The sequence below is a fragment of the Pseudoliparis swirei genome, chromosome 18, assembly GCF_029220125.1.
Source record: "Pseudoliparis swirei isolate HS2019 ecotype Mariana Trench chromosome 18, NWPU_hadal_v1, whole genome shotgun sequence".
In the NCBI taxonomy this organism is placed as follows: Eukaryota; Metazoa; Chordata; class Actinopteri; order Perciformes; family Liparidae; genus Pseudoliparis; species Pseudoliparis swirei.
The window spans coordinates 20,486,242-20,501,010 of record NC_079405.1 but is presented as its reverse complement, the minus strand read 5'-3'; the positions used below and the strand labels follow the sequence as shown (position 1 = coordinate 20,501,010).

Here is a 14,769-nt window from a genome sequence, read left to right as displayed (position 1 = left end):
ATTAATCTGTTCTGATCTAATGTGCTGTTTAAAGCACAGACCGATGTTATTGAACGGATTGTAGTAGCCTACAGCAGGGGTGCTCAATACGTCGATCGCGATCGACCGGTCGATCGCGGCGATCCGGTCGTCGTCGATCGCGGCGCGATCGATATCGATCGCGTAAAAAAATCGATTGAAATATTTGGCCGCCCCCCCCCGCCCACAGCAGCGCAGCAGCACAGCAGCAGCAGCGTCATTTCTGTCTCTCGTGTCACAGTCGCGTGTCCGCACGCGCGCCGCACCGGTTGCGCAAAAAAAAAAAGTCAAAAAAGTCACCCCCACCCAACTCAACAACTCTGCGCGGCTCGCGCGGCACACACCACACTCACTACCACCCCCCGTCGGTCGATCGCCTTGACTTGGTCACATAATAAGTAGCTCGCATGCTGAAAAAGTGTGAGCACCCCTGGCCTACAGCTATTGCACCCCTTGGTGGCCTGTTGAAGATCTGTTGTCAGCGTCAATACTAGCACCTGAACGCAGCACTGACACACTCACACGGTTTTGCAGTTTCCTTTCTGGGCGATATTTAAAGATATCTCTAGTTATCTATTGAGTCATTTATTTGTGTGTATGCTGTGAAAGTTTGTCAAATATAAACTGGGACCAGAGGAATGTGGTGGTATGTATTATAATGTTCCCCCAGTAAAATACAACTGTGTTATTTCTCTTTCCACTGGACTACAATTCAAAGGAAAGTACTGTACACTTGACTTCAGTACACTTATTTGACAGCTACACTTTGCAGAGAAACATTTTACATTTTCCACAACTACGCGTTAGTTTTTATAAAACATGAAGCATTTTAAAGAGTGAACAATGATCCCCAACAATACATTGGCCGTATTTAATTGTTTTCAACTGCACAGCATGCTACATTTAAATACAGCGCACATGTTGATGAATCAGTATCAATAATCCAACAGAATAAAATATTATATCTAACTCATGAAGTCAGTGTAGCAGTGTCCTGGACATGAGACCTCATGAAGTCAGTGTAGCACTGTCCTGGACCTGAGACATCATGAAGTCGGTGTAGCAGTGTCCTGGACATGAGACCTCATGAAGTCAGTGTAGCACTGTCCAGGACCTGAGACCTCATGAAGTCAGTGTAGCAGTGTCCTGGACATGAGATCTCATGAAGTCAGTGTAGCAGTGTCCTGGACCTGAGACCTCATGAAGTCGGTGTAGCACTGTCCTGGACATGAGACCTCATGAAGTCAGTGTAGCACTGTCCAGGACCTGAGACATCATGAAGTCAGTGTAGCACTGTCCAGGACCTGAGACCTTATGAAGTCAGTGTAGCACTGTCCTGGACCTGAGACCTCATGAAGTCAGTGTAGCATTGTCCAGGACCTGAGACCTCATGAAGTCAGTGTAGCACTGTCCAGGACCTGAGACCTTATGAAGTCAGTGTAGCACTGTCCTGGACCTGAGACCTCATGAAGTCAATGTAGCACTGTCCAGGACCTGAGACCTCATGAAGTCAGTGTAGCATTGTCCAGGACCTGAGACCTCATGAAGTCAGTGTAGCAGTGCTACACTGACTTCATGAGGCTAGTCAGCGGTGCACACCAAGGGTCCTCTACCCTGGTCGGACCCGGCACCATCAGTCGCTCCAGCTGAACATCAAAATCCTCCGGTGGTCAGGCTGCTCCTACTTGGTCGGAGAGCTGCGTAGCTTTAAGTTTAACTTCAGCTGACAATAGAACCCATCGCTGCCTGTTTGATGTGAAGTCAGACTCCGTACTTTATTCATTTTTGTTTAACCCAATTGTTTAATAAAAAACATTTGTCTTTTGATTGTTTTGAATAACGTTCTAATCTGAGCTGATTAAGAACATATAATAAGCCGAAACAGTTCTGACGTCAGTGTTCGGGCCCTAATAATAATAAGCAGCACGGCTATGTTTTTGAAGCCCCGGATAGCCATTGTTAGAGACAGAATTTCAGGGTCAGAGTGATATTTTATACTCATTTGGACACGATCACTGAGATAAAGATGAACTAGCTCAGTGTTAAATATACCATTCAATAGAGAAAGAATATCATAATAATATTAATGCAAAGAATAGAGAGATGTCGATAGTTATTTCTCGTATTTCTAATTTGCTCGTGCACAACAACAGAGGAATATCTGAATACATTTATTGACACTTTTGAGTGTTTGTGAGTATAACAAAAGAAGAACACTGGAAATGATTGCTTTCTTAAGATATTTATCCAAAGCACATCTTGCTCAGGGACCCAGCAATAATTTTGACATGATCTCATATCAGCCCCATCACGCCTGCACATATGGGTCGTCCTCGCATCAACAAATAAACAAACACAGTGCAGTCTTAGCTGTGAGGTACGTGCAGCTGTGCAGGACACGAGATGTAGATAAAAAGTTACTTCACTTGGTCAGATAAACACGGCTCTGGTGGTTTTGTGCAAGACATATACTGGCACAACTCCTTTCTGAATTATAACAGATTAGATAACACCAACGCCCACTTTCAATTCAATTCAGTTTATTTGTATAGCCCATTCTCACAAATTTGCCTCAAAGTGCTTTACAATCTGTACACATAGACATCCCTGCCCCAAAACCTCACATCGGATCAGGAAAAACTCCCAAACAACCCTTCACTGGGAAAAAAGGGAAGAAACCTTCAGGAGAGCAACAGAGGAGGATCCCTCTCCAGGATGGACAGGTGCAATAGATGTCATGTGTACAGAAGGACACATTAGAGTTAAAACACATTCAATGAATATGACAGAGTGTATGAATAGTTGGTGGTAGGCAAACTCCACGATCCAGACCTCCGTGATCCATCAGGCAGATGGAGGTAGAGGAGGAGAGGGCGGGGCATCAGCGGCCATGGCATCAGACCCAGCCAGGTCCAATGGACCCTATGAAATGTGAAGTCACAAGGACTCCAGAGAGAAAGCAGAGTTAATAATGTGCAATAGAGAGATGAAAAAGCATCCATAAGTAAAGAGAGAAATGGATAAAGGTGCTTAGTGTATCCTAAACATCCCCCAGCAGCCTATAAACCAATAGCAGCATATCTAGGGGCTGGACCAGGTGAACCTGATTCAGCCCTAACTATAAGCGCTATCAAAGAGGAAAGTCTTAAGTCTACTCTTAAACGAGGTGACTGTGTCTGCCTCCCGGACTGAAGGTGGAAGCTGGTTCCATAAAAGAGGAGCTTGATAACTGAAGGCTCTGGCTCCCATCCTACTTTTTAAGACTCTAGGAACCTACAAATAACCCCGCATTTAGTGGGGCAATATGGTACTACAAGCTCCTTAAGATATGATGGTGCATCACCAATCAAGGCTTTGTCGGTTAAGAGAAGAATTTTGAATGTGATTCTTGATTTTACAGGGAGCCAGTACAGAGCAGCTAGTGCAGGAGTGATGTGATCTCTTTTCTTAGTTTTAGTGAGAATACGAGCTGCAGCATTCTGGATCAACTGGAGGGACCTAAGAGACTTATTAGAGCAGCCTGATAATAAAGAGTTGCAGTAATCCAGTCTCGAAGTAATGAACGCTAGAACCAATTTTTCTGCATCTTTTTGAGACAAGATGTGCCTGATTTTTGAAATATTCCGTAGATGAAAGAATGCAGTCCTTGAGATTTGCTTCACGTGGGAGTTAAAGGACAAGTCCCGATAAAAGAGAACGCCGAGATTCTTTACAGTGGTGTTGGATGCTAGTGCAATGCCGTCTACAGAAATCACATCACCAGATAATTGATCTCTGGTGTTCAGGGCCGAGTAAAATAACTTCAGTTTTGTTAGAGTTTAACATCAAGACGTTGCAGGTCATCCATGTTTTTATGTCTTGAAGACATGCTTGAATTTTAATTGACACTGGGTAGAATGTCACTTGAGAATTTGCTCCAGGCCCAGGAGCGTCGACAGCGGCTGTACATCAGAGGTGCCAGGCTGAGACAATTCACACCGGGAGAGAAGGTACTTGTAGTGCAAAAAAGCTGCCAAACTTCGGCTGAGGGGCAGGACTTAGCAAAGGGTTACACTAAGACTTGTTGACATGAATGCGTATTACAAGTCGGAATGTCATAACTCCGACAGGTTATGTACGCGGCATGAGTGGCACGGACGGCCTAGATCAAGACGGACTTGTATGGATCCTTCTATGGGATTTCTTGAGTGTCAAATTCAAAATGACAGCATTATGGTTAAACTCTTTGTAGCGTAGATTCATATATTTAGACTATATGTGAGGGCCTACAGACAACTTGATGTTACATTTCCCATTTAGTTGCCTTTAGGCACCAAGCCAGCAGTAAACCAAGTTGTCAGTAAACATGCCGGTTATTCCAATTGGCCCAGATCATGTGTGCACAGGTAGGTGAAAACACACACACACCCTGCTAAATGTCATGCTCGGGAATTCCTCAGAACTCTCTAGCTTTATTGAAAGCCTGCCCACGTCTCCTACAGTCATTACTGACAAACGGAAATTAAAAACTCAAGACAGATTCGAGGTATTTCCAACCTTTATTGAAACCGAGAATTATTATGTACAAAGTCAGCAATAAAGAACACAAACGTGTTTTCATTCTAGCAAACAGGTATAACCAAGGACTGGATACTCTGTTGAAATAAAGGGTCAAGTCACCTGAACACAACACGGTTCAGACGTGTGGTTCAGTTCCAGTCAGTCAGGATGAGAAGCAGACGACTAAAAACAGTATCAGCCCGGCCTGAATTGTTCTTCAGTGGATCCAGGGAGGCAGACTTGCATAGAAGAGTGTTGCATGTTACATAAGTGACCCAGGGACATCGATCCAACAGCGCAGGAAACCCTCAGAGACATTAAAGAAAGATTGAGGGTTTTCTTAAATCTCTTCTGAGAAAGAAATTTAAAAGCACATTCCTCTAAATTAAAGTGAAAACAAAAGCAATTCCTCAGAAAAATCCTCAAAAACAACCTCCGTGAGCGTGACCATTAGCTCGTCTGCGCTCCAAGATGATCCTTTCCATCCCGTACGATCAAAGACTCGTGCACTAAAGCGGGCAACAGAGGTACGGTCTTCAGAAGCGTTCATCACGGCCTGTGTTGAGCTTAAGGTGTTTATACATCCGTATGATTTCCCACAATGCATCAGACAAAAAGAAGTCAAAAGCTCCTGTACAAATTCCAAACCGATGCCATCACAATCCAATAACGACTGGGCACATACTGCGATGACATTAATTACAAAGCCGTAGCCAAGAAAGCCGTCAGGTCGGCGCAAACTGAGGAATGTCTTTGTTGAGAAAACGATGGCTCAGGAAAGAAAATGTGCAGACACACGAGGGAGATCAAAAAGAACACGACTCAGGGTCCCAGTTAAGTTCGACATGTGACAGACTTCAGGCCTTTGGTTTCAGGGCATAACTATCAACCAAGTTAAAATACTCAGCTGTGGTTCACTGTCGACATGTTCAGACACGCTTCGACCTCGTGACTCTGCACTTCAGAGGCCTACGACTGACTTACATCCAGTTGTGAGTGACTGTTTCTCGACAACAAACTCTCTTCATCGCAGTCAAGTACCCGCGAGGAGCTTTGATCCTGTCATATGAATGGCACCTGTTCAAATGTGACTTAACTCTACCAATAAATGGTCCACAGAAGAACAGTGCAATTCTAAAACACTGGATATAAATATTTTTAATCCAGATCGTTGCATGGGAATATTAGATTCCTATTTATCATTCCAATTACTTTGTGAATAATGTACTTGGCGTGCCAAATCAAAAGGAAAATACAGCAACAGATTTTGAGCCAAATTTGACCTGACGAGCAAATTCAAGGTCGAAACAATGAGACAGCGGAACCTAAAAGCAGTGTCCATTTAGTCAAACCCAGAAGATAAGCGCTCACTGGGTTTAGCGACAATGCTAATCACTTTGCATGAAAAACTCAAATGCTTCAAAGTCTCGACTGCATATTGTCACCATGAGTCATAGACGACATGAAAGTCATAAACTCTGATTTTAAAACAGTTGTCAGAATAAACGTCAATGGAACAGAGGGAGCCCGGCTGTTGACACGGTGCTTTTTATCTTCGTTAACAACGTAATGCCTAATCTTCAAACTTTTGTTGGAGAGTACGTGACTTTTGCCAGATAATTAGTCAAGAACTCTGATTCCATGAGTGTTGTAGTAGACAGAAAAGACTTGTTGCGTTGTGAATGTCATGCTGCACTAGAGGAAAATGTACCAATAGAAACGACGAGACGTTTTTTAGATTGCCATGCTGAAAGCACTTTGACCAAAAGTCTAGAGTTTAGTTCCTCTTTAATTCACTAGATTAGCCAAAACAGTCTCATTGAAATGTAGTGAAGAATGATTATTATTATAAGAATAACTCAATATTTAGGATTTATCTCGATATTGCAGTATAAAAATCACATATACCACGACAGAACATTTCACACACATCATCCACTTAGTCCGGAAAACTAACCGTGACTCCTATGTAGTGTACTTCAACGTAAACCAACAACAGATGTGTGGAGAAACTTTAGCGAAAGGGGCAAAGACACTGTTTTCTCACTGGGGCAACAAATGGAAAGGTTGTTGACAAGTTGTGACAAGCATTCAACGGGAAAAGTGCCGTCACAAGACAGGTAAGCATGGGGAAGACAATCCTAACCGTCAGCAAAGGAGAACATCCCACATAAAAAAGCCCAGACTTCCCTGAAGTTAAGACACAATAAGAAAAACTCTACCACATGAAGCGACAGGTTTTCAGTAGTAGAGTGTATCGGATGTTACAGTGTTTTTATTAAATATTAGAAGACTGCCTGACACTTGGAGAGACACAATAAACTAATGGTGCACATCAGCTTAAATGTAGGTTTGTTGAGTAGTGTCACCATCATGTTTCAGAATGGGCATTTTCAAGACCTCTATTCTTTGAGTCATGGCTATCTCGGCAAAATCAAAACAAATTTTTTTCTTGCTCCACTAATATTCAGGGCAAGACAAACCGCAGGTTACCTCATTGTAAACATATTTTTAAAAATCCCATTTCAGCATCCAAACTTCAGGAGCGCTGCATTTCCTTTGCATCTCCTTTTTTCTTCACAGTCTTTAGATCAAAGTAGCACGACCCTCAGTCATGGAGCAGCTCCCCCGGAAGAAACGCCAGTCTGCAGGGAAACAGAAGAAGAAGAAATGTCCATGATAGTCTGTGTGGGATGGGGTACAACAGAGAGGAACATGCATGTGGCTGGAATACTGTGAATTTAGGTCTTGCTGAGGAAAAGCTGGGGGGGGGGGCAATCAGGAAGCAGCATCGTGGATCATTAATAGAATAAGGGAGGGATACATCTGATTACCGACCAGCTGTGTGTATAACCTGTAAAGTGTTGCATGATTTCTCTGAGTATCTTTGTTACTCATCCATCGGATATCTTGAACTCAAATGATGTGCTGCTCCCCTGATAGATATGTATGTGCTTGAGGAACATCGGTCAGCAGCTTTGAGACGGTGACGCCCTAAAGAGGACTTCACCCAACGACAAGCTGCGTTACAACAGTGTGTGTGTGTGTGTGTTGCAGAGCGACAGCTGGAGAGACCTTGCTAACTCAACCGTGCAGCAGTGAGGGCGTGAAGGTTGCAGCAGCCTATAAAACACGGAGATGTGCTGAGTCACTGCAGCAACGTGCACTGCAGAGTGCCCCTTCAATCAGCGGGAGAAATCCACAAGGGCAAAGGGCAAAACTGCCCCTAGGTAATATAATTTTGCCCCTGATATCACTCGGAGGGGCAACAAATGCCCCCATAATTTCCTCTGATAATCTAATAGCCTTTTGTTCTTTGTTTTGTCTGTCCCATCTGTATCGCCTGTAGGTAGGTACACAAAAACAAAGTTTTTTTTCTTATAAAAAAAAAAGAAAACAAGTTATAATTGTTAATAGTTGTTGAAAAATGTAATAACAATAAATAACCACAAAGAAATAAGAATAACATTAAATATGATTGTCTGACTTATGTTTTCTGTTTGTTTTTTGTTAAGAAAATCTAAGCAAAACACTTGTAATCTGTAGACTACTGCCAATAGTCTTATTATTGCCATTTGGTGACAATTGTTTATGTATTGGAAGCCTAAATAACTATATTTAGTATTTTTGAACAACGATTACATTTTATTTCACAAATTTCTTCCCAATTTCTTTTTAAATGCCCCTGGATTTCAGTCAGTGGGAGCAAAACTGTCCCCCTAAAAAATATGTAAAAGTCCTACCCTGACTTCTATCTTTCTGAGGACACTCAGACATAACACACTCCCAGTTCTCCTACCCAACTGGTAACCATCACAACTGAATGTCGAAGCTCAACCCATGAGCCGTAAGACCAAGTCAGAACTCCACCTCACATCGACACAGTGAAAGTGTGGCAGCGCGTCAGGAGGCCCATCATGTGCTGCTGCACAGGCAGCGCTAGGCTGAAGGTGACCTGCTGCGCCGGGGGAGGGGGGCGCTTTGAGATGACACACATTTTCAGACACACGGCCGGTGCTCGGCTGTGCTCTCCCAGATTGTCCTCACGCCAGGTTACATAACGGACTTAGCGAGGTTCAAGAGGGATTGAGAGCTTTATCCAGTGGCCCCGAAGAGCCGTCACTCTTTAGTGGCCAGTGCTGACTCGTGAAGTTTACGTGGCATGGGAATTAGGTTGTGTGGATTCAACCCTTCAGGCCCCCCAACAAACTGTTGTGTTTTAATGTGCATTTATTATATTATTCTAGAAATAAACCATCATCATGTCTGTGCTCTCTGCAGGACGGTGTGTCTTTTCTCAGCCAAAGATTGTTTATGAGTACGAGAAGCTTCACTCTAACCCAACGCAACAGAGAGTGGACCAAGTGTCTCGAGTCGTCTCAACAATGATACCGCTTCCATAGAGCATGACGCCAACTTCACAAGTGTACAGATCGTAATGCCCTCCGAGGCAAATATGGAATTCTGGGCGATACAAAAAAAACTGAATATGATCTTGTCTAACTTTCATTCATATCACATCAATCCTCTAAAGATATCTCAATCCTGACCTCAATAGTGACCTTTTCATATATATATATATGAATGTCAAAGATAACACCCAAATCAAACACATTTTAATGCAGTACAATACCTAACTGGCTGGTCATGAATCCCACTGTAATTTCCATTTATTCTGTACAAGTAATAAGAACATTTTAATAAACAGTGTACCTCAAGATATAACCGGACCATTAAAATACTGTGTGCATTCACATCTTCATTAACATGCGTTGGCCTTCATCCAGATAAGATGTCCAAATCCAAGTCTAGATTAGAGACCCTTTGGAATCAAATCTAAATTCAGTACATCTATTTATTATATTTAGTTTTACGAAGTTAGGAAAGCAATGTTTAAGTCAGGCCTGATGTTGTCTTCTAAATGAAACAGCCACTTCCACACAGTGAGGCATACAGGTCATCATGTGGTCAGCCAACGCCGTACGCCCCGGTATCGGTTTCGGGACTGAAAAAGGCTCATCTGTGATTCCTTACTAGGACAGTAGTGGTGAAATATACTCCTGATCTGCGTTAGTGATACAATATTAAATAGATATTCGAGAGAATGACCCGTTTAACTTCCCAAACAAAAACAATTAAAATCACTCCTGGAAAAAAAAACACTCTTATAATTCCGAATAATTTGAATGTGTTTTGATGCAAATAACCACCCAATGAGACACTAATGGAGTAAAAGGAAAACTCAGAATGAATTCATCTGATTATTTGCCAGTCATTTCAACTGGCAAGAGTGGCAGTCAGCAGACTGCTGGCATCTTTGTCCTTCATCCTTAGTGGAACACACCATGGAACACACCTCAACAAATATCTGCAACTGATTGGAAGGCGCTGTAACAGGAACGGATCAACTCCAGTCCATTCGGCCAGATACGGACTGCATCGCATGGTGATGACGAGCTGATGACATTTTGCATCACACAAACCCTGAAACCATGAATTGGCTCAAATATCAGTGAAATGAAATGGAACAGAGACACCTGCTCAGAGCAGAAAATGACCAGCGTCAAGTCAGCGGATCAGACCGCAATTAGTCCAAGTCATCAACAGAGGGCCAGACCAAAACATGCAAGGGAATCCTCTTCTGCTGAGATTAATGCCATCAGGAGGGAAAGTCCACCATCTTTGTGGAAACACTGATTTGAGTTTTGGTCTTTGCACAATGGCAGCTAAAATCAAGCTGTGGTGGCCATTATCTCAGAAGAAATAATTTCTGTCAAACATGACCACTAATATAGACAAAGGTTTTTTTCTTTTTCTCTGCGACGACGGGACGTTTTACAAAATACTGTTATTGGAGGAAGCTTGGCTCCGATGGTGGTGAATGGCTGTCAGACAGTCCAACACTGTTTTACGTAGCGAATCCATACACATGATGAGGTCGACTTTGGCTGAAATCCTCTGTGCACATGTTCATGATAGTTAGTGGCAGCAATAATAAATTGAAGATTCTCTTAATAATAAAATAATTAAAGTCAGAGTAACAGAAAAAAGAAATGTAAATGCATAAGTAGCTTTTTTTCTTCTTCGCCGAACAATAATTATTATATCAGCTTTTTAAAATCCGCTCTCGGTCGATCCTGTACTGGGAACCACATACAAACAGTATTTCCACATTAAACAAGATCTCCAGTAATTTTTAAACAAGACGAATACCGGAATATTCAAAGTGATGGGGTAATTATATGAAGATGAATGCACACATACCTGTGGAACACTCTGGCTGAGGGTCATGCAGCACACATGAGCTGGTCCATTCTGACCTGCAGCTCGAAGGCGTCGGGCCTGTCCTGAGGGTTGACGGCGAGCATGTCCTGCAGCAGTTTGCTCACTCCGTCTGACATGCAGGACCTGCGCTTCTGTGGGATGTTCAGCACCATCTTTGGATTCTCTAGCAGCGCCTCGCCCACCGGCACAATGTCTCGTCCTTGTCTTACGTAAGAACCCAGCAGCTCCCGCTTTGACTCGCCGTCAATGAAAGTGATTCTCTCCAACATGGCCCAGATGATGATACCCAGGGCAAATATGTCGGCCTTTGCCGTGTAGTGGCCCTCCCACACCTCGGGAGCCATGTAGAAGTCTGAGCCGCACGCCGATGACAACCAAAACTTGTTCACGTTAACGTTCTTGCGATTGTCTTCGCCCTCGGTGGAGTTTCCTAACCCAGTACAGACTTTACTCAGGCCGAAGTCGGCCACCTTGAGGACCGGCGTGCCCGACTTCTCCGAGATGAGGATGTTGTCTGGTTTCAGGTCTCTGTGGACAATGTTGTTTTGGTGCAGGAACGCGACGGCGCTGGTCATTTGGAGCATAAAGCTGTTGTTGGTCTGCTGGTCGGGTCGCCGAGACAGGATAAACTGGTTGAGGTCGCCGCCCTCGCAGAACTCCATGATGAACCAAAGGTAACAGGGCTCCTCTGGGGGACCAAGCAGTCGCTCACCTGCAAGGGAAGCACATTAGTCACAAACAGTGATGCAAGGATACACACAACTCCAAATAGCTACATGTACTAAGAAAAAATAATGATGACTCATTATGTTCAACTCAGAGCATACATCTGGCCCGAAGACACAGATGTGGTTTATTAGATGCATGTCATGCTCTTAGTAGTTGACGTGACAGGGCTTGAAAGAAAGGACTGCAAAGTTGCCAGTGCAACAACTTTTTGACTGTAAAATTAAAATAAGGATGGCAAAGTTGCAAAGCTCAACAACATAAGGAGGTGGATGCCGCAAGAGCTGACACATACATTGACTGAAAATTGCAACCTTTTTGTTTTTTATAACTATCCATTATTCATAGCCTGTCTACTTATGATGCTGAAACCACTATGCAGGCCATTGATTGAGATGCACATTTCAAATACCTGTATACAGATTAAGTGCCACTGATCTGAAGGGGGTAGCTAGAACTGCACACATCTCGACACCCAGGGCATAGGAGTGATAGTTAAATCAGAATCAGGTTTTATTGGCCAAGTAAGTTTGCACAAACAAGGAATTTGACTTGGTAAAGTGACTCAGTGTGCTTACACAAAATATACACTACCGTTCAAAAGTTTGGGGTCATCCAGACAATTTCGTGTCTTCCATGAAAACTCACTTTTATTTATCAAATGAATTGAAAATTGAATAGAAAATATAGTCAAGACAATGACAAGGTTAGAAATAATGATTAATATTTGAAGTATTAATTTTGTTCTTCAAACTTCAAGCTCAAAGGAAGGCCAGTTGTAGAGCTTATATCACCAGCATAACTTTTCAGCTGTGCTAACATAATTGCACAAGGGTTTTCTAATCAGATATTAGTCTTCTAAGGCGATTAGCAAACACAATGTACCATTAGAACACTGGAGTGATAGTTGATGGAAATGGGCCTCTATACACCTATGGAGATATTTCATTAGAAACCAGACATTTCCACCTAGAATAGTCATTTACCACATTAACAATGTATAGTGTGTAATTTTGATTAATGTTATCTTTATTGAAAAAACAGTGCTTTTCTTTGAAAAATAAATACATTTCTAAGTGACCCCAAACTTTTGAACGGTAGTATACATTACAACACAATACAAAAACAAAACAGTGCAGTACAAAACAAACAGTGCAAAACAGTGCAACGGTCTAAGAAGTATAAGAAAGTGACTTAAGAAAGTATATACAAGGCGGAATGACTATATACAGTAGCTGTGAAACAGTAGTGCAAGAAAAATGGAGATTGCGAGAAGTGCAGGGATAAATATATACAGGACTGTCTCAGAAAATTAGAATATTGTGATAAAGTTCTTTATTTTCTGTAATGCAATTAAAAAAACAAAAATGTCATGCATTCTGGATTCATTACAAATCAACTGAAATATTGCAAGCCTTTTATTCTTTTAATATTGCTGATTATGGCTTACAGCTTAAGAAAACTCTAAAATCCTATCTCATAAAATTTGAATATTTCCTCAGACCAAGTTAAAAAAAAGATTTATAACAGCAAAACAAAATCAAACATTTGAAAATGTGTTTCCAGGTGTTTCGAGTTAATTAGACGATTCAAGTGATTTGTTTAATACCCTACTAGTATACTTTTTCATGATATTCTAATATTTAGAGATAGGATATTTGAGTTTTCTTAAGCTGTAAGCCATAATCAGCAATATTAAAAGAATAAAAGGCTTGCAATATTTCAGTTGATTTGTAATGAATCCAGAATGCATGACATTTTTGTTTTTTTAATTGCATTACAGAAAATAAAGAACTTTATCACAATATTCTAATTTTCTGAGACAGTCCTGTATGCTACAGTGGGTTAGCTGTTCAGCAGTGAGACGGCGAGGGGGAGTCTTTAACAAGGTAACCATAATGTAGTTTATATAAAAAGCTTCACAATATCCATTCATTAAAAGCACAGGACCTGCACTAGACAAGCACAAGTGAACCAACACACACGGCACGAAGACAGTTTGAAGTCTCCGACTCAGGAGCGCCTTCACATAATCTACCCATCCCCCAGCTAGATTGTGTCATGGCGACAAAAACAATAACGTTCCTTGTAACTTGTCATACATTGGGTATATCGGATAGATACTGAACTAGTTGCTACCGTATTACATTACTTTTTAAAGTATTATGAGTTGTTCTTTAATTCGGCATACATTAAAACCAAGCCAGCTCACGCAGCGTTACCTTTAAGTGAAGTCTCCACCAGACGCAGGTACTGTTTGGACCGTTTGTTTCCGTGACTCATTTTCTGAGCCATACCGTTCCTCTGCAACACGCACTCCTCCAGCTGGACCACATTTTCATGCCGTTTCTCCAGACTCGTCAGCGCCCAGAACTCCTGCAAGGCAAGCTCCACGTTTTCCGGAGCGTCGCATCTCAGTTTCTTCACGGCAACTTTCGCACCGGACTTCCGGGCCACCGCTTCGTACACCACGCCGTATGTGCCCCTTCCCACCTCCCGCAGCAGGCTGTAACGGGGCGCCATGACCCTGCGGTCCAAATGGTCCTGCTTGAAGAGGCCAGTGTCCTCCTCCATGTCATGGCCGTCTTCCGTGTTGCCTACACTCAGACTCCGGAGAACATTGGACTCGTCAGCCCCGGCTTGCTGATTGCGGTCGGCTCGTGCGCTCCTCGTGCGTCTCCGCCAGTTGTCACCTCCAGCTGTCTCCATAGCTCCCGAATCCCTCACATATAGAAAAATGTCCACATGTTGTCAACAATGGCACTGTCCAATAATTTCCTTGAACGGCGAAAACCTAACAGAGAAATTGTTCAGCAACGGAACGACGGATCAGGATTGCCACAATATGACAGTTTCCGGTCATGACCGTCAAAATAAATCCTGCTATGTAGAATTATCTTTTTTTTAAAGGTGTGTTAACATGTGAACACACTGTGTGGTTTCATTTATATTTTACTTTGTTTTACAGAACCCGTCAAGTCCTAGAAATTGATTATTTTTGAGTATAATATAAGTCATTATTATTTGTATATATCCATATGGCATGCACTCCGCTTCCGCGTAGTGGTTGCTGTTTCCGTGTACATACATACGAATCTTGTCTTGAACAAGTAAATGGAACTTTCTAAAGTTTTGTAACTTTCCCCTTACAATTTAGACGTGAAGTAATGATTAAGCAGCTGTTTAATTATTTGGGATTTA

The 14,769-nt window shown here is 42.4% G+C and overlaps 1 protein-coding gene across 1 annotated transcript; it reads right to left on the bottom strand.

The window, feature by feature from the left end:
* Positions 1-4,537: 4,537 nt before the first annotated feature.
* Positions 4,538-14,624, bottom strand: LOC130208599 (serine/threonine-protein kinase 35-like). Its single transcript, XM_056437827.1, has 3 exons — positions 13,791-14,624; positions 10,822-11,554; positions 4,538-7,202 (listed from the first exon to the last, which is right to left on the bottom strand). The coding sequence occupies exons 1-2, from the start codon at positions 14,275-14,277 to the stop codon at positions 10,845-10,847; spliced, it is 1,197 nt and encodes a 398-aa protein (XP_056293802.1). The 5' UTR covers positions 14,278-14,624; the 3' UTR covers positions 4,538-7,202; positions 10,822-10,844.
* Positions 14,625-14,769: the final 145 nt, after the last annotated feature.

Bases quoted from the DNA above. Each gene is read 5' to 3' on its own strand.
- LOC130208599 (XM_056437827.1), bottom strand. From the start codon at position 14,277: ATGGAGACAGCTGGAGGTGACAACTGGCGGAGACGCACGAGGAGCGCA. The intron at 11,555-13,790 runs GTAACGCTGCGT...CTTCCCTTGCAG, and splicing joins GGTGGAGACTTCACTTAAAG to GTGAGCGACTGCTTGGTCCC.